This window comes from Rhea pennata, chromosome 7, assembly GCF_028389875.1.
Source record: "Rhea pennata isolate bPtePen1 chromosome 7, bPtePen1.pri, whole genome shotgun sequence".
Lineage (NCBI taxonomy): Eukaryota > Metazoa > Chordata > Aves > Rheiformes > Rheidae > Rhea > Rhea pennata.
This window is the reverse complement of record NC_084669.1, coordinates 23,329,347-23,353,951: the sequence shown is the minus strand read 5'-3', so window position 1 is coordinate 23,353,951 and position 24,605 is coordinate 23,329,347. Positions and strand designations below refer to the sequence as shown.

Genomic DNA, 24,605 nt, shown 5'->3' with positions numbered 1-24,605 from the left:
ACAGAATTAGGCCTCTTTCACAAAATTGGTAGGAACCATTTGTGTTTCTGCAGACAGTATACATATATGATTTAAGACAAGTCTCTTCTAAAGGGAGACGCTCTGGCATTCTAGGTGACATCGACTTGTGCCTACCCCTCAATCAGAATAGCTGCTCTATGACAAGGAGGAACAGGTCAAAGCCACAGCTACTTAAATCCATCCAGAACAATTTCATATTAATGAACAATAAAGACCTCAAAAGTAAGTTCAGCAGTGAATCAAATTACTTTCTAGTAATGTGATTTTTATCCTGTTCATTAAAAAAAAAAAAGAGAGAGAGATTGCACATCACATATCAGAAGACATTTCCCCTCCCTCTTAAATTCTCCCAAACATTTGGTAAAGTTTACTAACTAATTCTGTAAGAAGAAAGGACTAAGAAATACTTTTATGGGACTATTGGATTAGTGGATGAAAACTGAGTTGCAGACTGAAATTCTTCTTTATAGAGAGTCTTCTTTTATAAAGAACTCTGGTGGTAGCTTTTCACACCCCTGTAAAAAGCTAACCTATTTTCCAGCAACCACTCTCATCAGCCATGGCTACTATATGTTTAAATGGAGCTTAAACTACAACACTTACCACTGAAGCCCAGTTTGGATGTTTTTGCAAGATTTCCCTATCGAAGGCACGATTTCACAGTTGACTAAAGACACCACACACGCATTTCCGAGGTACTGAAAAATGCTCAAGTACCTCTGCAGTACAAAAAGGTCTGAAACTAACCTCGTCCCTACGCCAAAGGGCTTACCTCAGAAAAAGTGAAAGTGAACTCCAGCAATACAGAACAAACAGTTAAAGCAGCACCTATCTGGAAATCACGATTTCATCTCGCACATTCACTATGCCGAGCCTACCGCCGTGTTTCGGTCATGCCATCTCCTTCCCTTTTTCCTATGCGCTTTCAAAGAAAGTCACGCACAGCCAACCGCTAAACTGACTGCCAAACCCCGGCAGATGCCGTCACCGCGTCCGGCCGCCCTTTGGGAGCCCTGAACGAAGGGAAGCGGGAAGAGCGCAGCACCAGACGCCCGCGCTACCTCAGCGCGCACCTACCCGGCGCTCACGCCGGCCGCAAGGTAGGCCCTCGCCCTCGGGACGGACGGACGGACGGACGGAGGCGGCGGCGGCGGCGCCGCCGTACCCCCCCCCCCCCCTGCCCGGCCGCCCAGCCCCGGAGGAGAAAGCCCCGCCGCCAGGCAGGCCCAGGCCCAGGCCCAGGCCGGCCGCCACCCCTGCGGCCGCGGCGGCGCTCTCGCCCGGCCGCGTTACCGGCGGTGGCAGCGGCGCGGGCGGCACTGCCGCGAAGCCCCGCTCGGCGCCAGCGCGGAGCCGCCGCCAGGCCCTGCCCCCCGCGGCGCGGAGGGAAGCGGTGGCGCTGCCTCGGGCGCCCCCGGAGCCGCCGCGCGGCCTCACTCACCGCGGCCGCCGCTGCCGGCGCTGCTGCCGGGCCCGCTTCCGGCTCGCGGGCCTGGCGCTCCCACCGGAAGCGCCCCCCGCCCGCGCTCTGCCACGTCCGCACTCCCCGCCAACCCCCGGCCGCCGCGCCGCGCCGCCCGGCAGGGCCCGGATGCCGCGCAGGCGCCGTGCGGCGGGGAGTGCGCACCGCCTCCGCTCGCGGCGTGACGTCACGCTGCGCGCGCCGGCGGGGGCAGGGAGAGGGAGGGAGGAGGGCCGGGGGCCGCGCGCACCGTGACGTTGCCGGGCGGTTGCCTGGGGCGCGTAGCAACGGGGGGGGGGCGGCCCGGGGCGGGCGGCGGCGGCGCGTTGCGGGGCGCGGCGCGGCGCGGCCGTGGGGGAGCTCGTACGTGTCTGCGCCTGTAGCGTGACTCCGGGGCACCGGGGCGGCTCGGGGCAGCCGCGGGGCCTCCTGTGCCCCGCTGCAGAGAGCAGGCAGCGAAGCGCCTGGGTGCGGGGCCCTGTCGGCGCCGCTCGTCCCGGCTGCCCTCGTCGCGGGGCCTGACCCGGGAGGGGCCGCGGCGGAGGCCGCGGGCGGAGGGAGCCTGAGGCCCTCGGGGCCTGCCGCGAGCCGGGCCGGGCCGCGGCGGCCGTGCGGGAGCGGCAGCTGCAGGGAGAAGCGCGGCGAGCGACCGCCTGCAGGCCGATTCTGCTCAGTTTCTCAGGGCAAGGTGCTGTCGCCTGGTCTCGGTGCTTGTGTCACCTGAAACTCTAACTAATTCCGAGTGCTGGGTGGCTCTAGGATTTGCAGTTGGAATGGGAAGGGGAAATAAATTTTTATTGAAAAGGTTCCAGCTTCACGAGTGTCAGACAAAGCTCTGGAGAGGCAGGAGGTGAGCTATTTTCAGCCACGCTTCGGTGAGCGATCCCTGGTGTATGGGGGGGGGGCACCGAGGGTGAGATTGACACGACACGTGTGCTGGACAACTCTGGCCCCTTACCAAGAGCAGAATCAAATGTCTAATCGTGGGCAGAGCAGCAGCTGAGAGTCCAGAAGAGCAGGGAAGGCTAGGCTTGACAGTCTCAGCTCTCTTCTTGTGTGTGTGAACTTGAAGGAGAAAGTGAGACGAGGGCCTTTTGGGGGACTGCGGAGTGGTGACAGGAATTGTGAAGATGGGAATGGAAGATACAGCCTCTTAAGAACTGGAGCTTGTTTTGAAGTTGTGAAGAAGGTGCCACGGAAGACAAAATATCCAAAGCACAGAAATCATGGGAGCTGAGGAAGAAATGCTCATCACCCTGTCTGGAGGTGCCCCTTGGGGCTTCCGGCTGCAGGGGGGCTCTGAGCAGAAAAGACCCCTCCAGGTGTCAAAGGTAGGACCTCAGGATGAGCACTGTGAGGGCAGGGTTGTTCCACTGCGCTCAGATATGCCTGGTGAGCCTGGCATCTTCCACTACCGTTAAGGAATGCAGGAACGCCTTACCGAGGTAGCAGATCTGAAAAGGAAAATGGGTGGAATGGTCAAGCAGGGTCCTGGGATGAATATGGGTCTTGAAATGCATGCTGTTGAGCTGGAAATAGATACACAAGTGTCAGGTAAAGATCTGCATTCTCAGTGCAGGTCTGTATAGTTCAGACCCTTTATCAATTCAGCTCTCTCTCAGTACAGCTGTCTCTACTTATCAGCAAAGATACAACAGAGCAGAAATAAGGGCTCACAGTACTTGCTTAAGATATCTGACTAAATCAAAATTAATTAAAACCAAAAGCAACAAAGGCCACATCTACAGTATAGTTCACCTGTTCTTAACATTTAATTACTACATTCCAGCTTTCAAAATAGATAGTCTGAAGTGAATATTTTTGATGCTCTAAGCAACTGGTTTCATTTCAAGAATTAAAGAGAAGCAGAGGTTGTTTGGATGGGAGAAGAAATAAGGGAATATGCATGAACCTCGAGTTGCATTACTTTTGATCTACAGCTGGTACAGGTCCCCTTTCAAAAGATCATTGAGTAAGTTAAAAAGCAGGAAAAAAGCTTACTCAGTTGATCGAGTTCATAGCAGCTGCATTAGCCTTGACGCAGTGATATCCAGGGATATCTTAATGGAAAACTTCCAGCAGCAGGAATGAACAAATGCTCTGCCAAACTCTTTCTGTTTCCTTAAGAAGATTGTGCTTCTAACACAGAGTTGTAAAATGAAATGTTGTGTGTTGTTTGGCTCTTCGCAACCAAGAAGTGTTTGGCTGTAACTGCAGCCAAATGGTTTGGAATCCCAAAGCCTCTTCCCAAAGTGGAGGTTTCTTACGTGGAGAAAGATTATTCTTCTCCAGGAAAACAACTTCTGCACATATTCTTGGGCTTTGAAGAATCAATATCTGTGACACAGATATCTGGAATCAGTGGTAGCTAGCAAAATAGTATTTTCCATGGTCACATAAACTGGAGAGTCTAGGATTATTTTGACTCATTCCCCCCCTCCCCAATAGATAGGAAATTGGGATTGAAGAGGGAGGAGATACTGTGTGTTCTATAAAGATTACTCAGGAATGAACAGCAACAAGAACTAACCATTATTCAAACTAAGTCACGCTTTAAGGTAAATAGAATATTGCTCAGAGATTAGCTGCACTTCCAGAGAGTATTAGCTAGAAGTAGCTCCGAGAAGTGGGTGCCATTCCTTAAGTCTAGCAACAGAAACTTTTTTTTTTGGAGTACAATATTTGGCTACTGCAGAAAAAAAAATAATTATGTAAAATGTAATTGATACAAATCCACTTGAGGCTCAAAATATAAAGCATTATTCAAGCAGGAATTTGATTTTATGATTATCACTTTGGGCTATTATTGTGCAGAATTTAGTGGCAGTTAGCAACACAGGTGACTATCTTAACTGCAACACTGTTTAAATAGCCTCCAAGCAAAGGATTTATGGATCTTTACTGGGAACCTGAGGAGATTATACCAGAATGCTAAATTCAAATGAGAAGAGAATAAATCTCCAGGAATCACTGAGCGATCTAACTGTTCTCCTCTGTTACCATGTACAAGAGTAGAAGCCTGAAGCTTTGGGCTCTTTATGATGGAAGATCAACTCTTAATTCTTCTGTAGTTAGGATTCTGCTATTGACATAAGTAGGATGAGGTCTGGCCCAAAATGCTGCCTGCAAAACATGTACCAAAACTCTAAAATCATTATCACTGTCAGGATATTTTAAGAACCAAAGATGGGAATGGTCCCATTGCTAATAAGCTTGGCCAAGGATTATGGCCACATGACATTGCACAGAGAAAAATGACACTGCCGCATGTTTCTCTATCGGTTCTTAGAGCTGGGACTCTTAGAGTGTGGGTGAGTGATTTACTATGTTCTGCCTGCATCTACAAAATCATTGCCAGTGGGCTGCACTGGGAAATGTGGTCAGAGAGGGAGCTGTCACTGAGAGGGAGCCTGGCTAGCAGAGGTAAGGTCAAATAACACGATGTTCATTAGTACAGTGAAGAATGTGGTGCGCATGCATGGAAAGGCAGATTAGATAAATGAGAAGGGTCTATTAGTAAGCTGATGACTGTGAAAGGGCCCTGGGGAAGAAAGGGAAATGTTTACATGAGACAAGAAAAATTTGGCTTAACACAACAGAAATATTGTTAGTGTTTGGGGTCTTATAGCAAAATCTATTCAGACAGAATGGGGAAGAACAGAACATGGATGAAATGTAGGAAATACAAACATGAATACCATATAGGTACCAGGCAATATTTGAGCTGATAAATTTAGGCTGCCAGGGGATTCCAGGCATTTTAGGCAATTTCAGCTTTCAGATTAGAAAAGTCTTAGTAGGAACACTAGAGAAATATGCTTATCCTTGGATGTTGTATCAAATTGCTTCTATATACCATTTTTCATAAAAAGAAGAGCTAGGCAGATAAAAAGCTAATTTGAGATTAATAAGTGGAAGTGAATCAAGTATGATAAATAAATTAGATATAAATGGTATATATTGTACGTGGGTAGAGATGTTGGATTTGCCAGAAATGACTAGGCTGATGATCAGTCCATCTCATGCTTCCTGTTTCCTCTGTGTTCCTCGCAAGGCTAACGTTTTAGATGAAGTTGTAACCTTCAACAATGCATCTAATTTGCTAGCACTGCAGTGTGGAGGGAAATTCTTTCACTTCACCTCAGCATGACCTATGAAGTAAAGGAGAATCGACAATCCTGGTATTTTACCGTGTGCATAAGCAGATGATGATTTGTGAACAGCTACTGCTTTGGTTGTCTGACTGAAACCTAATGTGGTTTCAGTGAAGATTTGATGGCTTCATGCAGCCAGGTGTTCCAGAGACTAAATGTTGCGTGAAGTAGGATTTCCTGCTAGAGTCGCATATATTGAATATTTTGTTCCACTCAAACAATCACCTGCAGAGTCTGTCTGCTATAGTACACATGGAAGATTGGCAGTACCAAACCAATTCAGTCTCAGAAAAGCAGATATCATAGGAGCAGAGGGTGAGTCAAAAGAGAAGCAGCAGAGAATTTACGTGTCTAGGGAACCCTCAGTGGGAAAGGGTAGATGATTTTTAATTTAGGGTTGTATAAAAAATCGATTCAGAAAAGAATAAGCTGAAAGGAAAACAGACACTGATACGCTCAGCAGGCAGATACACAGCAGGATTAAAGATGAATGGAGAACATGAATAATTCTACAGAAATTAGGAAGAATTAGAATAGGAAAAGCTAGAGAAACAAAGGGAAAAATAAGAGATAAGGACCAAAAAAAGGAAAGGAAGCTCTGCATGGTGTTCATAGTTACAGCAATGTCCTTTTTGCTGTGAACAGTGGAACTACTGTGTATTCACAGTTGGCTTATTATCATTCGCAATGAATCTTTTACCCAGTGAAGCAAAGGAATTTATGCTACCCCTTACCAAAATAAAGGTGCCTGTTGGCACAGCTCAGTAGCATACAGCAACACAACACAACAAATCTTTGGCCTGGAAAAATCAACCTTAAAAGCAAGAAACAGAAGTAGATAGAAATATTTTTATTTTTGAAAGACTAAGGGAAATGTACATGGCCCTGGTGTGTACAGCATTCCTTGTAAGAAGCTATAAATGATTAGAAGACTTACCCATTCTGACAAGAGAGTGCAATAAGGAGAATAATACCATCAGATTCCTGGTGAATTTCTTTGAAATAAGGAAATGGGCACCAAATGCATTTGAAACTAAACAAAATATAAAATGGCAAGTCTCAGAAAAGTCATAAGATTAGACAAAAGCATTAAGTGCATAATCAACCAAACTAGAAACATAGTGTGGAGCTATACTACAGAAATAATTTTTACCAAAATAAGCAGGGCGGATTTAAAGATGGTACAAACTGACGCAAAGCTGTCTTTAGCAAATCGTCTACAAAACAAGATTTATTCCACAACAGAGAAATCCAGTTACTTTACAAAGCAAGGCAGGCATTTGTACCTCCAGCATAGTCTGGTCCACAACTAACACTAAAAGAACAAGTGAAAATTAAAAGCTCTTCAATTAGTTGTGATAGTGGAAGAGAAAGAGCTGGGCATATTAATGTATCACAGGAAGATTACAAGCCAGCAGGATGATGCATCTCTGAAAAAAAGGCAAAACAAACAAATGAGCTCCACTTGAGCTGTTTATAATAAAGATAGGAAGGCATTGGTATTATTATGTATTGCAAAAGTGAGAATTCTTTGGAAATACACCTATGGATTTAGCCACATTCAAGACAAATTACTTTAAGGCAGAGCAGCTATAGGAGAGGAGGGGAAGGGAGGGGAGGGGAGAAGCCTTGTTTCACCTGGCACAAGGGTTGAAAGGTTGGTTGCTGTCCACAAACAGATGTTGGGCAAACAACAGCAGCACAGTTCAAATACAGGACAGCCTTGCCACTGAACAAGTGTGCACGGAGAGGCCAGGAGTAACTAACCAGGGAGATTCAACAACTATTTTCCAATCTAGACAAACATCTGAAAACCTTTTAAAATCAGTTTATGACTTTGTTTATGAGTAAATGTGGCATTTGAAACAAGCAGCGATTAGCCCTGATAACTCAAGAGGCTCTTTTCAATCCCCTGTTCTGTACATCTACCCTGCAGCAACAGAATGACGTGTTAGGGTAAGCAGTGACGCACAAGAACTGTAGAGCTACTTGCTTTTAAAAGCAAGAACTGTTTTGTCATTTAAGAGCAGTTCAATGCAACATCCTTTTCACCTTTTTTCTCACATATCTCCCCTTTCTCCTATTTCTCTGCTGGCAATCCACTGTTTCTCCTGTCTCCTCTGCCAGATTGTCCTGCCGCCTGGACGCTGGGCCATGCTGGTCTCTGCGACCTATGGCCTGGCAACTCTGCCTTGTTCACCTTTGCTCGTGTGACTCCGTTCCTGCTGGAGGCTGCCAGCTCTAACTCCAATAGATCTGACAGCTTGCAGATTCGCAAGCACTACCTCTTCCTCTCCCCTTTCAGTGAAAGGCAGGCAGGCTGCTCTGTTTCCACAGATGTCTAAAGTCCCACCTGAGAAAGTGCTGCTGGCAGCCTCGCATATAGCAGTCACTAGCACTGGTCTTGCAGGTCTGAGTGTGTGTTGGTCCTGTAGGAGTGCCTTGAGCAGCTTTTATAGTGTTTTTGGCCATGCCTTATGGCCTGTCATCACTCAGACAGGTGCTGTGCTTGGGACATGGCAAGGGTGTAGAGGATGCAGAGCTGGGGGAGCTTTCCGAGGAGCAGCTGGGCCCCTCAGTCGCAGCGTGCCACCAGGATGGTGGGCTATGAGGCTGCAAGTGCAGCCCAGCGTGGGGACAGCAGTGAGCGAGGGGCAGAGCTGGGAAGGGCAGCTTTCCTCCTCATGGAGATGTGTGCGTTTGACCTCCAGGACAACAATAAGAAGGGGGCCTAAACAGGAAGCCATCTCCTTGCTGTTGCAAATTGCCATCGTTGATTTGTCACAGCTAATGATCCAGTTCATAAGTTCCTCAGCATCACCAGGGCTTAGAGCTAACTGCAAGTGAAGTAGCCTTACACAGGCCCTGCTGCCCAGAACAAGCGAGGAGAGCAGACTGTGTGGATAAATCAGATCAGTGGTTATGTCATTCCCTCTAAACTGTCTTTTCTGTCAAGGTAGGGACTGTAGGTTAGACCAGACAGGCTTTTATTCAGTGAAATTACACAGTAAGTGATAAGTAGGAGTAGTAGCTCATTCTAAAGCAGACTAGAGGACATCACAAATTGATCAAATTCCACCAAGTAGCTGGATCTTTTTGCTGCCATAACACTAATTGAAAGATTGCTCTAGAGTCTGATTGAGAAGTCACCAATAGTTAGAAACTTGACTTATAGTCTATGTTTACCCTTGGCTAATCTGTAACCATTCGTTAAATTACTCCTTTCTCATTGCCCAAACCATTTCATTCCATGTTTATTTTTTCATGCCTGCCTTCCCTCCAAATGACATGAAGCAATCATGCCTATGACAAAATGAGATTGTTGGCTTCTGGTCTCTCAGACATTATTTTCCTGAATGGTTTCTCCTCCCTTGTGTGACCACAGCCTGTCTCATGCTGCCTCATGTTTTTTTGCTTTCTCAAATTGTCTAAAACTTATGTTTGAGGGACATTGCTAGAAAAGCTTCCCCTCTTGTCCCTGCAGAGATGGAGAGTATGGGCAATAGCTTGTTTATATCCTGCTTGGCCATTAACAGTCCTGGAAACATCTCTGACATAGGACTACCAGCAGCTGTGGTGAAACCACACAAACTCAATACCTAGCACATTAACTGTGCTTGGGATCCGGCACGGAGGCCAACACTGCAGAAGGGAGCCAAGCCCAGCAGTTAAACTCTTTGGTTCTCCCAGACAGGGTGACCACGTGCAAGCTGCCCATGGATATGGCTCTGGGAACGGCCTGTTCTAGCTCCCAAACCGTGGGGAATTGTTCAGGACAGCATTAGCTGGCCTGAGCTAACGGTGTGCCAAGGACTGTTTTAGCAGTTTAACACTACAGGCAATTTAGGTCCAGAGCCCAGGAATGTTCCCTTGCGTTATTCAACTCACTAGAACTACTGAACGCAGCTATAAAGGCTAAGCCAGTTTCTCTTGTACATTCATAGATAAAGATGCCTACAAAGAGGCTGCAAGGCCTGTGAAGGGACGTGTACCCTTAGGAGGTGCATGTCCCTGTACAGAAGCTCTCTGCAATCTTGCAGGCGCATGGGGTGTTTGTCTCAGCAGTACCAGTTACTGATCCTGTCCTTGCCTTGGTGCCGCAGAACCGTGCTTATCCTCCTCAAAAGGTTTCTAAGGGTTTCTCTTAGGGTTAACGGGTGCTGTGTTTTGGTACAGTAACCCACAATGACTTTTTGCAAACGTAAGTGCTTTTTGTCTTGATTGTATCCTCATTCTGCCATTAGACTTGCAGGTATGTTTTCATCCTAGCTTGCAGTATCTCAGAGTAAGTATTGTGGTGGCATTTTACACTTAAGATTGCTGCTGTGCAACAGCAGGTAATAATTAAAGAGAGTTTCCTGTTCTGAGCAAGCGTTTTACCCAAAGCTTACTGCATTTTACAATGTAGCATTAGGGTATAGCACAGAAGCTGAGAGTGCCTTGTTCTGGGGGACTGAAGCCATACCTCTGGACGTCTCTGCCCTGTGTGCCAGGCTCCCCTTACTCCTTCTGCCCCAGCTCAATGCTTCTCCCTGTTAAGAGACATTTTGGTGGTTAGATTTGCTTATGAGCTGATTGCCTTAGTTTTTGATCCTAAAACTTTTGATGTCAGAAAGAGCAAGGCTGAGCCTCTAGAAAGGGATCTACATAGAACAAGTATGAACGCATTTCTTCTGATCATTCAATCTTTTTTGTCCTAGAACCCAGATAGGTGGGCATAGGAGCTCTTGCTTTTTCACCTATTTATCTGTTTCTTCTGATTCCTTGCTTCATAGAAAAAAAGTGCTTGGTATCTTGCTATTTCATTCTGTTGAGAGTCAAATGTTTACCAAATACTGTTAGTATCTATTCCAGCATATGTGGCATTATTCCTTGTCAGTGATATTGCCCTTCACTCACTTTTCAGCTACTCTCACTTCAAGTAATAAAAGGCCATGGAGATAAAGCCTCTTTTTACATACCTACAGTCAACTCTGGCTAGATATTTGCCCCAGCAGCAGGCTTTGTGCTAAGCTTTTTGATTAGGCAAAGAAAGTGAATAGTTTGGGGTTGTTTTTCTGTTCCCCTCCCCTTATATTAACACTGCAAAATGCTCTTTTTAAGGTGTTTAGTTTCAAAAGACAGAGAAAACTAACAACCCCTGAGTGCTTGCATTTGTTTTATACACTTATACCCCTGGTACAATTTAAATTAGATCCAGTACACTGAAGAAGTTGTTCTCCTCTCTTGCCAACACTGGGTTTGCAGCATCCCCCTTGCCAGTATGCTCAACGTGGTGATGGATTACAGGAGCCTTGTAGGCACTTAGCAGACTGGCCAGCACCAGCATCTTTTGCCATGAACAGATTTCATCTCCAGTCTCCCTCACCCAGAAGCCATGCAAATCTTGGCTTCTACTCAAGATTTTTTATTTTACTACCCTTCCCTTGCTCTGTTCATTTACTGTCCCAGAAAATTTCTGTTCCTTCTCTTTCTCTCTAGGGGAGCACCTCCTAATTAGCCTCACTGTGGATAATCTGTGAAATACATCCACAGGGACACTGGACCTACTTTACCAAGAAGCCAGTCACCCACTGACACTTCTTAAATGAGAATAAAGTGTTTGGGCAGGAAGATACTGGAACTAAATAGAGAAGTGTAATTGTGATGGTTAGTTTAATTATAATATATTAAATATCTCATGTAAAATTGCTGTGAGATGTGAAATTGTTCACATCCTTAATAGACAAGGCACAGAAAAAGTATCTTACTGGATCTCTTCATTCACGTGGGTAGCTGAGACACATAAAATTTAAGAGTCAGAGCAAAAGGGTGAAAAGGCTGAAAAAAAACCTTTCTTGTGACTTCTGTTGTCTGTGGCTCACAGTTTCAATATTTTCTCCAAAGTCACCCAAAAGATCATCCAGGTTTCCTGAATCCCACTCTATTGTTTTAACCACAAAGGTATTTTCCTTGTACAAGTGCAGACTGGGTGCTGGCCTTGGAGGGAAAACAAGCTGCTCCATTAACCAAAATGATGTGAACAGATGTTTAGAGAAAAGAGATGATGGGGAGTGCAGCTAACACCTCTGGCAGCTAACAAATACTGCATTTGTAGCGGGGCCGAGCAGGAAGTCCTGGGAGAAGCAGACCCAAATGTTGGTTGACTCTTAAGGTCCTACCTGAGTTCATTCCCTTATGATAATGCTTTATACTGCTTTATACTACGAGTCAATTCTTACCTCTCTGGGGGAATCCTGTGGCAGGACTACATTTCACATAAGATTGTGAATGAATCTTAAACACCCCTAGGTTACCATGGAGCATTGCACCCCATGCCCTTGCAGCTGCTGAGAGAAGGGGAGCAGCTTTCGTGATTTGAGACACAGTCAGAGAGTAGAATGGGGGATTGGATAGGAAGACCAATTGCAGTTGATCCACAACTCTGGCTTGGCCGAAGTTTGCTAGGTTGTTGCTGGAAAGATGCATTAGGAGGTTAGGGCAAAGGCAGATAGTGTAATTTGCCTTCCTACCTTGCCAACTGAGCTCTGCTGGTGAAAGAGAAGAGGTGTGAGGTACCTAGGGGGAGGCAGTGGGGAAAAAGGCATGAACCTACTACAGCTTTTTCCTGAGAAGCACTGCAAGCCACTTCTGATGGCCCATGCCAAATTTCCTTTCTTAGAAAGAAGGGGGGCTGGCCAGCAGGGAGGCTGGTTGCAGAGTTTCAAGATGGGTTCCCTGGGCTGTACTCAGGCAAGACATGAAGCCACCGAGTTATAATCAGGATTACTCTATTCTTAGCATCCCAGCGTGTGTTTAGCCCCCCACATACCGCTATCTAAATATAGTGCATACTGAAGGACAGATGCTGCCAAGTTGCATCTGACACCCTCCTCCCTTGCATTCTGTTCCCAAAAGCTAGGCCAAAATCCCCTAAGACACGTCCAATAATCACTGTGTCCTTTTGTCTCCCCAGGACTTTACAAGGAAAATGCTGTTAATGCCTCTTACCAGTGCTGGCCTTCCCGGCCTCTCCTAGCACTGGCCTTCCTTTCAACAACTTTTCTTCTTCCTTCCCTCTTCATTTGTTGCCCTTAACCTTTTCCTTTTTCTCTCCCCTCAGCTGTTTCCACCCCCTCCCTCTTGTCTGATTCAATAGGATCAGTTAGAGGAACAGGGCAAAGTACTGACAGGAAACATGCATATGTATGCATATTCATGTAAGTAGGTGCTGCACAGAAAACCAAACCTCCTTGGCAAGAGCTCTTTTATAACAACAAAAGTCCTGATGTGCGGTGAAGTGCAGTTTTTTATGTAAATGTGTTTCTTTGCTTTATAGATCCAATATTCCACATTGATTTATATTTTCAGTAGCACAGATGAAGAAGACCCTGAAATTGGGATTCCCTCAAAGCATCTGAAATCCAAACATGAGAGTCCTTCTAGGGGAGCCCAGGTGTGCCATGGGAGGAAGCATGTCCACTGAGGCAAGGAATGGAAAGCACAGCAGGTCATTGAGAGGATCAGAGAATTTGTGGGTTTTTCCCCTCAAAAGGGAGAAGTGAATCCTTCCAGTATGTCCCAGATTGGACAGAGCAATCCCCCTGGGCCAAGTCCAGGGCTGCCCCTTCTCAGCATGCTGAGAACTCACACAAGAAAGTGCTCCCAAGGATTTGCTATAAGAAGCAGAAGGGATTTCTCTTTAAAATGCCACTTTCTCCATCCTTTGCCATCTCTTCAGAAGAGCTGCTGGGTGACATCTTTCTTCCCGTCTGCAGCCTAAGCAAAAGCTTCCTGTTAGCAATGCCACTTGTGGCTCGCTGGGTGCCCAGGAGAGGGCATCTTTCGGGTGTGGGGAGCAAGTGGATGTGGTGAGAGCAGCCTGACCTTCAGGGTGGGCAGCGAGCCTGGCCTGGCCCCTGGCCTCAAAGCACTGCCCCAGCTATGAGTGCATACGCAGGCTGTGGTTCATCTTTAAAGGTCTCCATAGCCCTGTGCTGCGAGTCATACGAACTGCCAGGCTTGTGCTGTTCTCCACCCAGAGGCTGTCCAGTGTCTGACAGGCAGCACCCTGCTGACAGGGCCATGGACTAACTTCTGTTCTTCCTGTGCAATATACTTTTTACCCTCTTTGCCTGCAGAATCCTCTTCTGCCCTTAACCCCTTTGATCTCCTCCTCTGGCAAATTCGGTGAGGTTGGGGTTTGTCATTAAAGTAAAGCTATGAACAGTGTGTTTCCCTCGGCCCCAGGAAGCAGATTTATAAATTCCTGGGGAAGGATTTATAAACCAAGGGGAGTTGAATGCCAGGAATACTTACACGCTACTTTCAGACTCTCTAGATCTTTCCTGGACTGGCCACTGGTCCTCTTTTTGCAAGGAGGAATGGAGATAGGGAGAAGTCCTCTCTTGTATTACAGGGCTCCTGCAACAGCACTGAAATAATTCTAATTGCTTTAGAGCATAGGCCTTTTGCCTCTCTGGTAAAATCTGAGCGCAAACCAGGCCAGAGTTGCTGGACCAGCATCTTTGCCAGCCACAGAAGAAATGTGTTGCCAGCTCACGTTACTCAGCCTATGTAGGGCAGCTACGATGGTCCCACCAGCCTCCTCTGCTGCGCAGGTGCCTGGAGCAGCAGCGGCAGTGTGTGAGCGCAGCCTGGCCCTCCTCGCCTGGGAATGCCGAAGCTTGCGGGCAAGATCCCACAGCACGAAGGGACCAGCGGATCGTAGGAAGCCAGAAAGGCTTACTGCCACTGGTCTGGGTGGTCACCGGCCCACAGCCAGTTGATTTCAGCTAGCATGGTATGGGAGTATGCTGGGATGTGAGGAATGCTCTGAGCACCTGCTGGCAGCCTTTAACCCGCAGGTCCCTCACTCTGTAATTGTGAGAGGTACTCAGCAGACATGCTCCCAGCCAGGGCTGAGCACCGAGCACTTGGCCTGGAGTAGCCGTTGGTCTTTCGGGGAATATTATGGGGACATCTTCCTTTCAGCTGCACTTCGGCTTTCTCCCTTTGCATTAGTTGCTGTGTCAGTGGGTAGCAGTGCTGATATTTCTTCTCAGTTAACAGCTGCCCCTTTCCCAGTGCTGGCAAGGGGCATTTGTACCATAACAGCAACAAAGTGGTTCTTCACCAATAGTTTATTGCAGACCCACATGTTCTCATTCCAGGCTGTTTATATGAACAAGGAAGGAGATAAAGAGCTAAGATGACAGGAGCTGATGGATATGGCAGCTGGGATGAGCCAGTCCCTATTTTAAGCATGCTGGCAAAGTTTGGGGTCAAGTTGGAGAGGCTACAGAATGATAAAGTGCCAGTGAACACACAAACAGCTCAGAGGATAGTCCACCCTCTTTCCACCCTCTTCCCCAACACCTCTCAGCTCTGCTGGCATGATGACCAGGGAGGTGTGCAGCTCTTGCCTGCTCAACCCTGGCCAGCAGAGTCAAGCCCTGGGTACAAACACCCCATGGGTGCCAAGGGCTTGGGTCTTGAGAATAGCTGGCTGTGCCCGAGGGACCTCCTCGAGGCTCCAGCTCTCTCCTTCCCTCCTCCTGCCTGCCCTGTGGCAATGCTGGTGGTATAGAAATCCTCTTACCTCCACTTCCCTTCATGGGGCTGCCATGGAATGCAGGGCAAAATAGCTTGTGTGATTTCACCATATACTTGCAAAGGATTATGGCATAGTGTGGTCCCTTGAGCAGCAAGCCCAGAAGATACAGGCAGAGGTGTCCTGCTGTGCATTACCTCTCTGCAGAGATCTGCCATGTTTTGGTTACTGGACAGTCTTTTAAACAGCTCTGCACTGATTTGTCTGTCTGTCAACAACACTGCAAGACCTGAAGAAATTTGCCAGAAGCATTTACAAATGCACTTTATTACTACCTTGGGCCTAATTTGCTCTGGCCCTGTGGTTTTGTTTGATTATTCTTGCCTGTGCAAAATGCATACATTATGGGTCCAAAATAGTCCTACAAGAACACTGTCCCATTGCTTATCTGCATGGGAGAGGTCTGTGCTTTGGGCTGAGCTGGCATTTGCTTTGCTTGCTTGAGTTAATAGAAAGGCTAGGCTGGATCACAGGTTTCAATAGGAGGTTTTACTTGTTCATGAGGAAAAGAAAGAAAGGAGAAACACATGGTCTAAGAAGGCCATGAGAAACCACGGAACTGGGACCTAGTCTGGAACTAGGAATCCAGACTCCACTCTCAGATACAGCAATGAATATCCAGCACAGGTCCTGTTAAGGCTACAGATTTACTCCAGGTTTATGCTGGTGTAACAGGACACCATATGGCCTGACTGAAATGCACATAAACATAATGGCCAAAGCAGGAATGCTTGACAGCAGGAAGTGCCCCACCTCTTCCCAAGGTCGACTTCTCCAAGGAAGGTGCCTGCAGGGGCTCTGTGTGCATGCTGGGGGTCATGCCAAGGATGTGCAATAGCGGAGGGCAGCAGGAAATGCTCACACACAGCCAGGTGCACGGATTGTTTAGAAAGAGGTCCTGTTCCTTTTCAAAACCACAGATTCCCTTTGCAACTTAGGGGATAGGAAAAGAACATGTAGATGTTCATCTACACTGAAAGACTCAAATCTGGCTGGTGCTCAGGTCAGGCCTATGCTCACCATTGTGACCCTTGGAATAACCAGGGACGCAGAGGCCCAGCAGCACAATCAGGACTCACTCAAGGGCACTGGTCCTTCACTGGCAACACAGTGTTCTTAGGCCTTATTTGGTTCCTGCAGGGATGCAGCAATAAATGAGCTAGTAGAGAACAAGCAACTGAGCTAAATAGCTGCTATTACTCCCTTCATCCCTAACCTCTCTCTTCTGCATTTCCAGATCCGAAAGAGAAGCAAAGCATGCCGTGGAGGCCTGTGGGAAAATGATGTGCTGGTATCCATCAATGGGAAATCGTGTGCTGGCCTCTCCCATGCTACTGCCATGAAGATCATCGACTCTTCCAATGGCACGCTCAACATCCGTGTGAAAAGGTAATAACTGCTCCCGGTCACAGGTGCTGTGGCAGCGCAGGCAGCAGGGCAGCTTCATCCAGCACAGCAGTTACCCACACCTAACAGAGAGAAGGCAGGCAGGAAGTGTTTGGTTTCTTCATACTCTGACACATCCTAGGAGGAGTTCCCCATGGCTAAGGTGTGGTCATCCAAAAGTTTTGGACCAGCTCTGTGCTGCTCTCCAGAGTGAACTGACCCCAGATCTCCCTGCCCCTCAGGCTTTAGGAAAATCTGTTTCCAGTGTGAGGAATATGCTGCAAACAATGAGCTATTTAGATCCTACCAGGTAGTTGCCATACGTAGTTCATCTCAGGAATTAATAAAACCTTCAGTTCATTATGGATAAATAATTATTTGGTAGAAATGGATTTAACTACTCATTGGATAACTGGGCCAAGACAAAGAGTGAAAGAAAGATTACCCAAAACATTTGCTACAGGAGGTCATGGTAGTCCAGTGGGGTGTAAAAAAGAGTTCCACAAAACTAAGAGATAGGTAGGTAAGTCCCCTTTTCCAGGAAGAAGTCTCTCTACCAAAGTTGCTAGTCTAGCAGAATACTGGAGACAAGTGTCAGCTTTAAGCATGAAAATGGCCCCAGTGAGTTCTCTGGTTCTACCAGTGCTAAAGTTAACCCTGTGCCTCAGTGCATGTTGGATGAAGCCCAAGCTGTAAATTAATCATGTAAAGACAAGGGCAGCAAAGCTCTGTGAGGTCCCAGCTAATATGCACTACTCCAAAAACAGAAGTTGCTCTCAGTATATAGGCCATGGTGAAGATGTGATTTTTGCAGTCCTAAGGAGAGAGAACACCGGGTGAGCAGTGGTGAGGGAGAATCATCCTGGTTGAGGGTGTCTCTAAAGCAAGGATGGAGGTGGGCAGTGCTCAGAGAAGAAAGGAAAGTGTCAACATGAAGGATCCTCCCCTTCACTTCAGGGAACATGGCCTGGTGTGTTCTGATATGCTCACCCAATACCCCAGCTATGATTACGTGTGATGAGTGAACCCTGCAGAAGTTGGCCGGAATAGTACCTGGTCCCATGCCAAGGCCTTGTCTCACCACATTGGAGCCTATCTGCAGCCAACAGGTGCCGGGGCAAATTCCTCTGGGCCAAAATCAGCACACTTTGAATTAGAAAAGTGACAAAGGCAGGACAGGGAGCCAACACGAGATGCTTTGGGAATAACATAACTAGTTGGCTTCATCTTGGGTAGTGGAGGATTCATCAAGTATTGCTGTCTGATCACGTCTCTATTCCCACTTCGTATTTATACTCCCTGGGAAAACCATAGTCAGTTCCTTTCACGCAGAAGAGGTAGCTGAATGACTCTGGAGTGTGAAAGGTCGTACGTGTATTTCCGTTTGGGGCGGGATGTGTGTGAAAAGAGAGAGAGGGGGAGAGAGACTATGACCTGAATGGACAGTGCAGAAGACAAACAGGCTTACAAGCAGTAATGCTTTTCATTTAGCTGATCCAGTATTTAAAGAAAAAGAAGGACTTCTATGTTTTGTTTGGGGAGCCAAATGAGAGTTCATAAGAGTAAACATTATTAAAAAAATAAACTGACAAACTGCCAAGCCCTTAATTTCCAACAAGGTTTGCATTTGTCATGAACAGGAATTTTTCACACTTCAGAGGCTGGAAAAAAATGAATCAGGATTCAAATCATAAACCCCATCATGTGGTAGTGTGGCCGAGCGGTCTAAGGCGCTGGATTAAGGCTCCAGTCTCTCCGGGGGCGTGGGTTCGAATCCCACCGCTGCCAGGACTTTTTAAGTTGTCCAGAAAGGCTGTGGAGTCTCCTTCTCTGGGGATATTCAAAACCTGCTTAGATGCAACCCTGTCTAACATGCTCTAGGTGACCCTGCTTGAGCAGGGGGGTTGGACCAGATGATCTCCAGAGGTCCCTTCCAACCTCCACCGTTCTGTGATTCCAGAGGCAACACTCTGCCTGGCTCTGCAGCAGGCAAGCCCAGAAAGCACATACTTGGGGCTCCTTTGTAACAACAAGCCTTGGTGGCCCTGGCAAGGGAAGAAAAAAGTTCTCTGCCCTATCTATATGGTCCAGGGTCAAATTGCCTTTGGAATTCAGACTAACTCTTGAAGAGGAGGAGAGCAGAGCTGGGTCTTTCCCACTAGTGTAGCCAGTTCTCCCTCCAGCAGCCAGCAGTGGGACTGACTGCCCTGCCGAGCTGACAAAACTCTAAGATGCAATTCAAGCTGCCAGTAACATCTGGAGTGTGGTGGGATGGCTGAGGCACCAGGGAAGCTGCAGGCTGTGGCCTGGAAGCAGCACATTGCTTTCTACTGGGGGATGTTTGCTATGCAGAAATTCATCTCCGGAGGAGAAAGGTCTGGGGAGCTGATTAAGCTGGCTCTGCAGATTTTTTTTGCTCTCTAGGGCATTCTGATTTTCATGTGTTTAACACTTGGTTTTGAAAGAGGTCATGAAGCAGAAAATCAGGATGATAGCATGTAGCTGATACCAGAGATGAGTCTCGCCTTGGTGTCTGCACTTTAGATGTCTGTGCCCCTGAAAGGCACCTGAACCCCAGCTCGGAGTCCTCATCCCTTCCTCACCAGTGGACTCTCTCCACACATGCAGGGGTTCCCTTCCAGCTCCCCATCACCCAGACCTCACTCGTTGCTTTTTCTTCTCCCCGCAGAATAGTTGGCGGTGACCAGACGGGCCCCCGGCTCCAGCGCTCCCCTTCCCCAGGGCAACGAGTGCTCTCTCCACCGTCCCCACTCAGCCCCCCAGCGCAGCTGCTCAGCTCTGAACCGGCAGGATCCCCAGCCCCAGCACAGCCCCAGCCACCGCAGAGGCCGCAGAGGCGCCTGGAGAGCTTGACCTCACCTCCAGACAGTGAAGCCTACTATGGTGAGACTGACAGTGATGCCGACAATGTGGCTCAAGAGAAGCACCGCCGAGCCCGCAAGAAGAGCCCGCGCTCCCCGCCAGGCAGCACCACCAGCAAAGCGGATGCACCTCAGGACGAGGTGTCCTTGTCTGAGCAGAGTGGCTATGAGAGCACCCCAGAGGCTGCTGCGCAGGAGGGAGCTGAGGCGGCCAGCTCCGGTGGGGTGGCCAAGAGGGAGATTGCCTACATGCCTGGCAGCCGCACAGACACCCCTTTCTCAGATAGTGAAGGGCAGCTGCGGCCACCCTCACCGGAGGGACAGGAGCTTTCTCCAGAGGCCCTGCTGCTGCCCCATGCCACCAAGGCTATCCGAGCAGAGCGCCATCTCATCCCCATGGTGGGGCCTGTTGAGCATCCCGTTGATGAAGACCTAACCACCACGTATGCAGAGAAAGCCAAGCAGGCCAGTAAGTCCTCGGCATCCTGCCGCTCGCGCCTATCCTCTCCCTGCGTGGGCTCTCCTTCCAAAAGCCCTGTTCCTATGGGTGTCAAGGGGGTTAATTCCTCTAGTGTGGGAAGGGGGTTAATTCCTCTAGTGTGGGATGAAGCCAAGCCAAGTCAGCCCTGTAGGGACTGGGGTTTCCTACTGCAATTTTGGCACAGGGGTCTAGCTCACCCAGGATGTCCCACACAACACATAAGACAAAGGGTTCAGTGTCTAGGATTCGCTTTAGGCTGGAGAATATGCAGGGGAAATGATGCTATCAGGGAAGAAACTGGGGTTTAAATTTCTTAGGCCATTCAGTGATCTCAGTGACTTCAGTTTGCTCCTTAGCTATCTGTGTCCATGCACAAGGCTCACTCAGAGGGACCTCAGAGGAGCCCCTGGTTCATATCATCCCTCCTCAGGCACAAAGACATATGACCTTACACATAACTAAGGACCAAGTAAGGAGATCATCTGCCGACAGCCCAGTCCTACAGGAGCGGTGGCAGTAGCTCATTTATTTCCTTGGGACTGCTTCAGTCTGTCAAGCTCAAGGAGGGGCTTGTCTACATCCATGTTTGGTGGATGTTTTCTGCAGTCATTTGCTGCAGCAAGGGTGGTGGTGTGTGGCTGCAGCAGTAGCTGCTAAGCTCTGGTAGAATTGGTCTCTTTTAAGGTATGAGTAGCAGAGGGCTGCCAGCAAGGACATGTAGGAGCAGGTAAATTAGTTAGTTCTGACAGTTCCTTGTAGTGGACCTCTGTCATCTGACACCTTTCCAAGTGGAATAAAGCACTGAAAGATACTGTGGTACACGGTCAGGGACCTGAAGTGACCTTGACTGTGAATGTTTTCTGCTTTCTGCTACATGTTTGTTATTTCAAACACAAACACAAAGGCAGAGCAAGATCCTATTTGACTTCACAGCTGTGAAGCTTTGACTTCATAGCTGTGATCTATCTGACTGTTAAAAACAAGGTCATCAATATGATTGACTAATTTACACTTCTCTGAGCCTAGAAATGAAGTAGATTTTTAAAAACTGACTTTACCGGGAGAGTTAACTTGGAGAATCGCTCATGGGAGCCCTTATTACAAACTGGGAAAGTGAGATGTAGAAAAGTTAATAGAAATAAAAGACACAGGTTCTAACTCTAATTCTCTTCTCTAAATGCTAGGTGTGTTTTTCCAGAGCAAATAACATTGCAAGACAATTGTTAAGCCTCTCTTTTCTCTTTTCATTGGGCTGAACATTCCTCTATCTACTTTGCTTAAGGGATCCTTTGGAGGTTACTTTCAAATCTAGTTGCTTCCTTCAGGCAGGGCATTGGCTTACTGCTCTGCTCCACGCTGAGAGGACAGACTCAGCTGGTTCCCTGGCTCAGGCCCTTCTAGGTAGTACAACTGAGCTGGTGCCTTGTACTGCTCCCCAGCCTCTTTAGCATTCACTTTCCTTAGGAGATCAAAGAAGGGCGAAATTTCAGCCTCCCTGAGGATGAAGCTATTTTTTTCCCCTTCAAATAATGTACAAGCATGAGGCGAATGTTCAGAAAGGCATGTTCAGCTGCTTGCTGCCACCTGATAGTCCTAGCAGTGGATGAGCAATTGCTTTACATCAAGGCTTATTTCCATGGACAGCGTCAGTAGGGAAGGCTCCCAGGAAAGCCATGTATTTAATGCAGAGCATTTCTAATGGCAAGATAATATCCCATGGCAGAAGGTGATACAGCTCTATTGCCAGCTAGAGGGAGGGTTCCTAGAAGCATTGCAGACTGAGATAATATTTTATTTTTCCTAATACCCCTGCCTTTTGGATTATGTTGACCATAGATGTCCTTATGTAAGAGTCACAGCATAGCTCTGCCATGGACGGATGGCAGAGCTTCACGGCAATTCACATACCAGCTTGGCCTTTCCTTGAATTAGCAAGTAATGTGAAGACAGATCACTATGTCTTGGTTATGCTGATGCACAGTAGCCATTAAAAGAAAAAAGAAAATCATGGTCATTAGCCACTGACTCTGGGAAGGAAGGAAGCAAAGAAAGAAGGAAGTAGGATGAAAGGTGTTCATTGTGGGGTTAGCAGAGCTACAGAGCACCCGCACCTCCTGTAGGCAGATGGGGGACTCCTGAGCTGCCCTGACTCACAAGGAGAGGCTGCCTGCAGAGGAGACATAGGCAAGGGAAGCACATGGTGCTGCATCTGGTGCCAGGAAGCAGCAAATTTGGAAGGATATTTGGGAATACATTGATTCGTCTGCCTCAAGTTGCTACGGCTCTTTGGAGCCAGCAGAGTTTAAAGCTCTATTTCCCTACTTTTCCTTAGCAATACCCAAAGCACAATAGCCTCCACTGGGACAGGGGACTCCTGAGCTTTGGTAAATGTGGAGGCAAAATCAAGCTCATCGCTTAGAAACTAAGCAAGTTTTTAAAAACTGACTTAACTGGGGTAGAAGACTTGGAGGATCAGTGACAGGAGCCCAGAACTTGACGTACAGGCAGCAGGCACTTAGGAATCATTCTTGCTACCTAATCAGATCTCTGTCTTTTGCAGCATTAACTACCTCTCTAAACACATGCCCAGTGTACCTGCTCAGCAAACCCTCCTTATCTTGCCACAGCTGCCATTGCGACGTAAGAATGTGAATAACTCTATGTGAATCTTTTTTTTTGGTTGGGACTGTTACCAGATGGTTTCTTGCCTCTGCTTCCTAGAATGCACTTCTCCAGCTTTCTCTTGCCTGCTCTGATGTTTGCTCTGAGTTTTGGAGAATTTTTCTTATCGTTTGTATTCATTATAACTTTTCACGGTCATTCTTAAGTAAGAGACCTTCTCCCTTTCCCATCTGCCCCTGCACCTCAAGCAAAGAGAACTGCAGGTCTAATTGCAGGAGAGTTCCCCAGAAACAACATTAAATCTACAGATGAATAGGTGAAATTCATGTGCCAGAACAGAGAAACAGAAAGTTCTTTTTCACACCACTGAGAATTGCGACTGACATTTTTTAAAGCTCTATTGGCCTGCAAGGATCTCAGTAAGACTGCTAGGGCTTGTCAGCTCTTGGGCTTTCTCAGACTTAAGATCTGTAGCTCTGCTCTTTATTTTCTATCCGTAGAGCTTTTTTAGATCTTCGCTTTCTCAACATTCACCTTACTGAATGCTTTCCAGAGCTTTGAGCTTTCCAGATCATTTGTAAGTTTATTCAGCCCCTGCATCCCCTTTTTTGTAAAACTTTCCTTCCGTTCTGGTGGTGGTACAAATCTGATCTCGGCTGATTGTATACAATCCTCAAGATCATCAACGAAACCATGAAATGCTTCTCATACTCCCCTGACCCTCTTTCCTACCCTCACCCTGATGAATGATCAGTATTTATGCTCTGATTGCTACTGATTCATTTTCTGGCAGTTTTCATCTGATTGCCCTCTTTCAGTACACTTTTTTTTTTTCATCAAACCCCCCACTTCCTGACAACTACAGCTGCTTTCCCAGCCTGTGCTAAGAGGATATAAATCACACAGCAATTGCTAGGGGCAACACTGCTGTCTAACATTTGCCTTGAACAGCAGTAATACGGAAGCAAATGGAGCTCACTTACTTATACTAGCCAAGGATTTGACTTCAGAAGCAGAACAGGCAGATGCAGCCACTGCATGGTGGCAAGTACAAGCAGCCCGAGAGGATGATTTGGCAGTAGATGGGATGGAACAAAAGTAGCATGGGGAGGAGGAAGTACCACTGATGCCCTGCATGCAGTCAGCTGCTGTGATGTGCCTCTCCTTCCCCAGCAAAAACATAAGGGCTTAGAGAGGCAGCAGCCCTTGCAGGGAGGTTTGGCCATGTCGCCTTCAAAGTTCCCACCCTATTAGAAGTTGCACATTGGTATGGGCTTATTTCTCCAGCCTGTGGGATGAGCTCCTCCATCTGCCTGACCTTCCACAGGACACAACTGCCAGAAGTTTGTTGGGACATGCCAGCTCATACACGACTCAGATCATTGCTAGGGCAGACAGGCAGGCATTGAAGAGCCACTCACCATCCAAGTGTGGGGAACTTGCCCTAGAAGTAATAGGGACTTCAGTCTTCATTGCTACCTGGTGGCTACTGTGCATCTTGTTGTTTTGCTCAGTGGGGCAAGAGAACATCTAGCAAACTTTATGCTCTATTTTAAATGAACTACAGGAAGGTATTCATACCCATGAATAGCCAGTATTTTAATAGCCAATATTTTGCCCAGTCTTAAGAAATTAAAGTACAGACTCATTTCCTTTCCACTGTAACAGTCACTTGCTCTGTTTAAAGAGGTAATTTAGTTCTTGGGGAAGGTGGGGGGCTTTAGGTTCCTAATTCATCATCACTGTCAAGGGTCAAGCCATGTCCTCCCCAGTGGTGACTTCTGTGCTGCCTGGACAGGGCAGCAGGGAAGTAAGCGATAACAAGATGGAAAACAGAAATAAAAGAATCTGATTAAGTTGCAGGAGATTAGCAGAAAGCAAGGACTTCTGACAAGGAAAATCAGCCTATACCTGGTACAAGTAATTGCTGGTGAGGTTCCTCGATTCCCCCCAGCTCTGTGATAGCTCTTGTGGTGTCTCCCTTCTGCACAAATGCTCCCACTCC

General features: G+C 47.4%; 2 protein-coding genes and 1 non-coding gene across 5 annotated transcripts in view; 2 read left to right on the top strand and 1 right to left on the bottom strand.

The window, feature by feature from the left end:
* Nucleotides 1–1,540, bottom strand: part of SEC24C (SEC24 homolog C, COPII coat complex component) — a 40,269-nt gene extending 38,729 nt beyond the window's left edge. For both annotated transcript variants that reach the window (XM_062579950.1, XM_062579951.1), the window contains exon 1: nucleotides 1,463–1,540. The gene's annotated coding sequence lies outside the window, so the exon portion shown is untranslated. The remainder of the gene's footprint in view (nucleotides 1–1,462) is intronic.
* A 927-nt stretch (nucleotides 1,541–2,467) lies between these two features.
* Nucleotides 2,468–24,605, top strand: part of SYNPO2L (synaptopodin 2 like) — a 39,581-nt gene continuing 17,443 nt past the window's right edge. Inside the window, exons 1-3 of one of the 2 annotated variants that reach the window (XM_062580655.1) lie at nucleotides 2,468–2,814; nucleotides 16,467–16,618; nucleotides 19,305–19,966. In XM_062580655.1, the coding sequence (XP_062436639.1) occupies nucleotides 2,710–2,814; nucleotides 16,467–16,618; nucleotides 19,305–19,966 (919 nt within the window). In that variant the 5' untranslated portion in view covers nucleotides 2,468–2,709. Of the gene's footprint in view, nucleotides 2,815–4,855; nucleotides 4,907–16,466; nucleotides 16,619–19,304; nucleotides 19,967–24,605 lie in introns of those variants that run through there. The other variant, XM_062580656.1, reaches the window with a different exon arrangement.
* TRNAL-AAG (transfer RNA leucine (anticodon AAG)) lies at nucleotides 18,322–18,403 on the top strand. Its single transcript has one exon. It is a non-coding gene; the product is annotated as a tRNA-Leu (tRNA).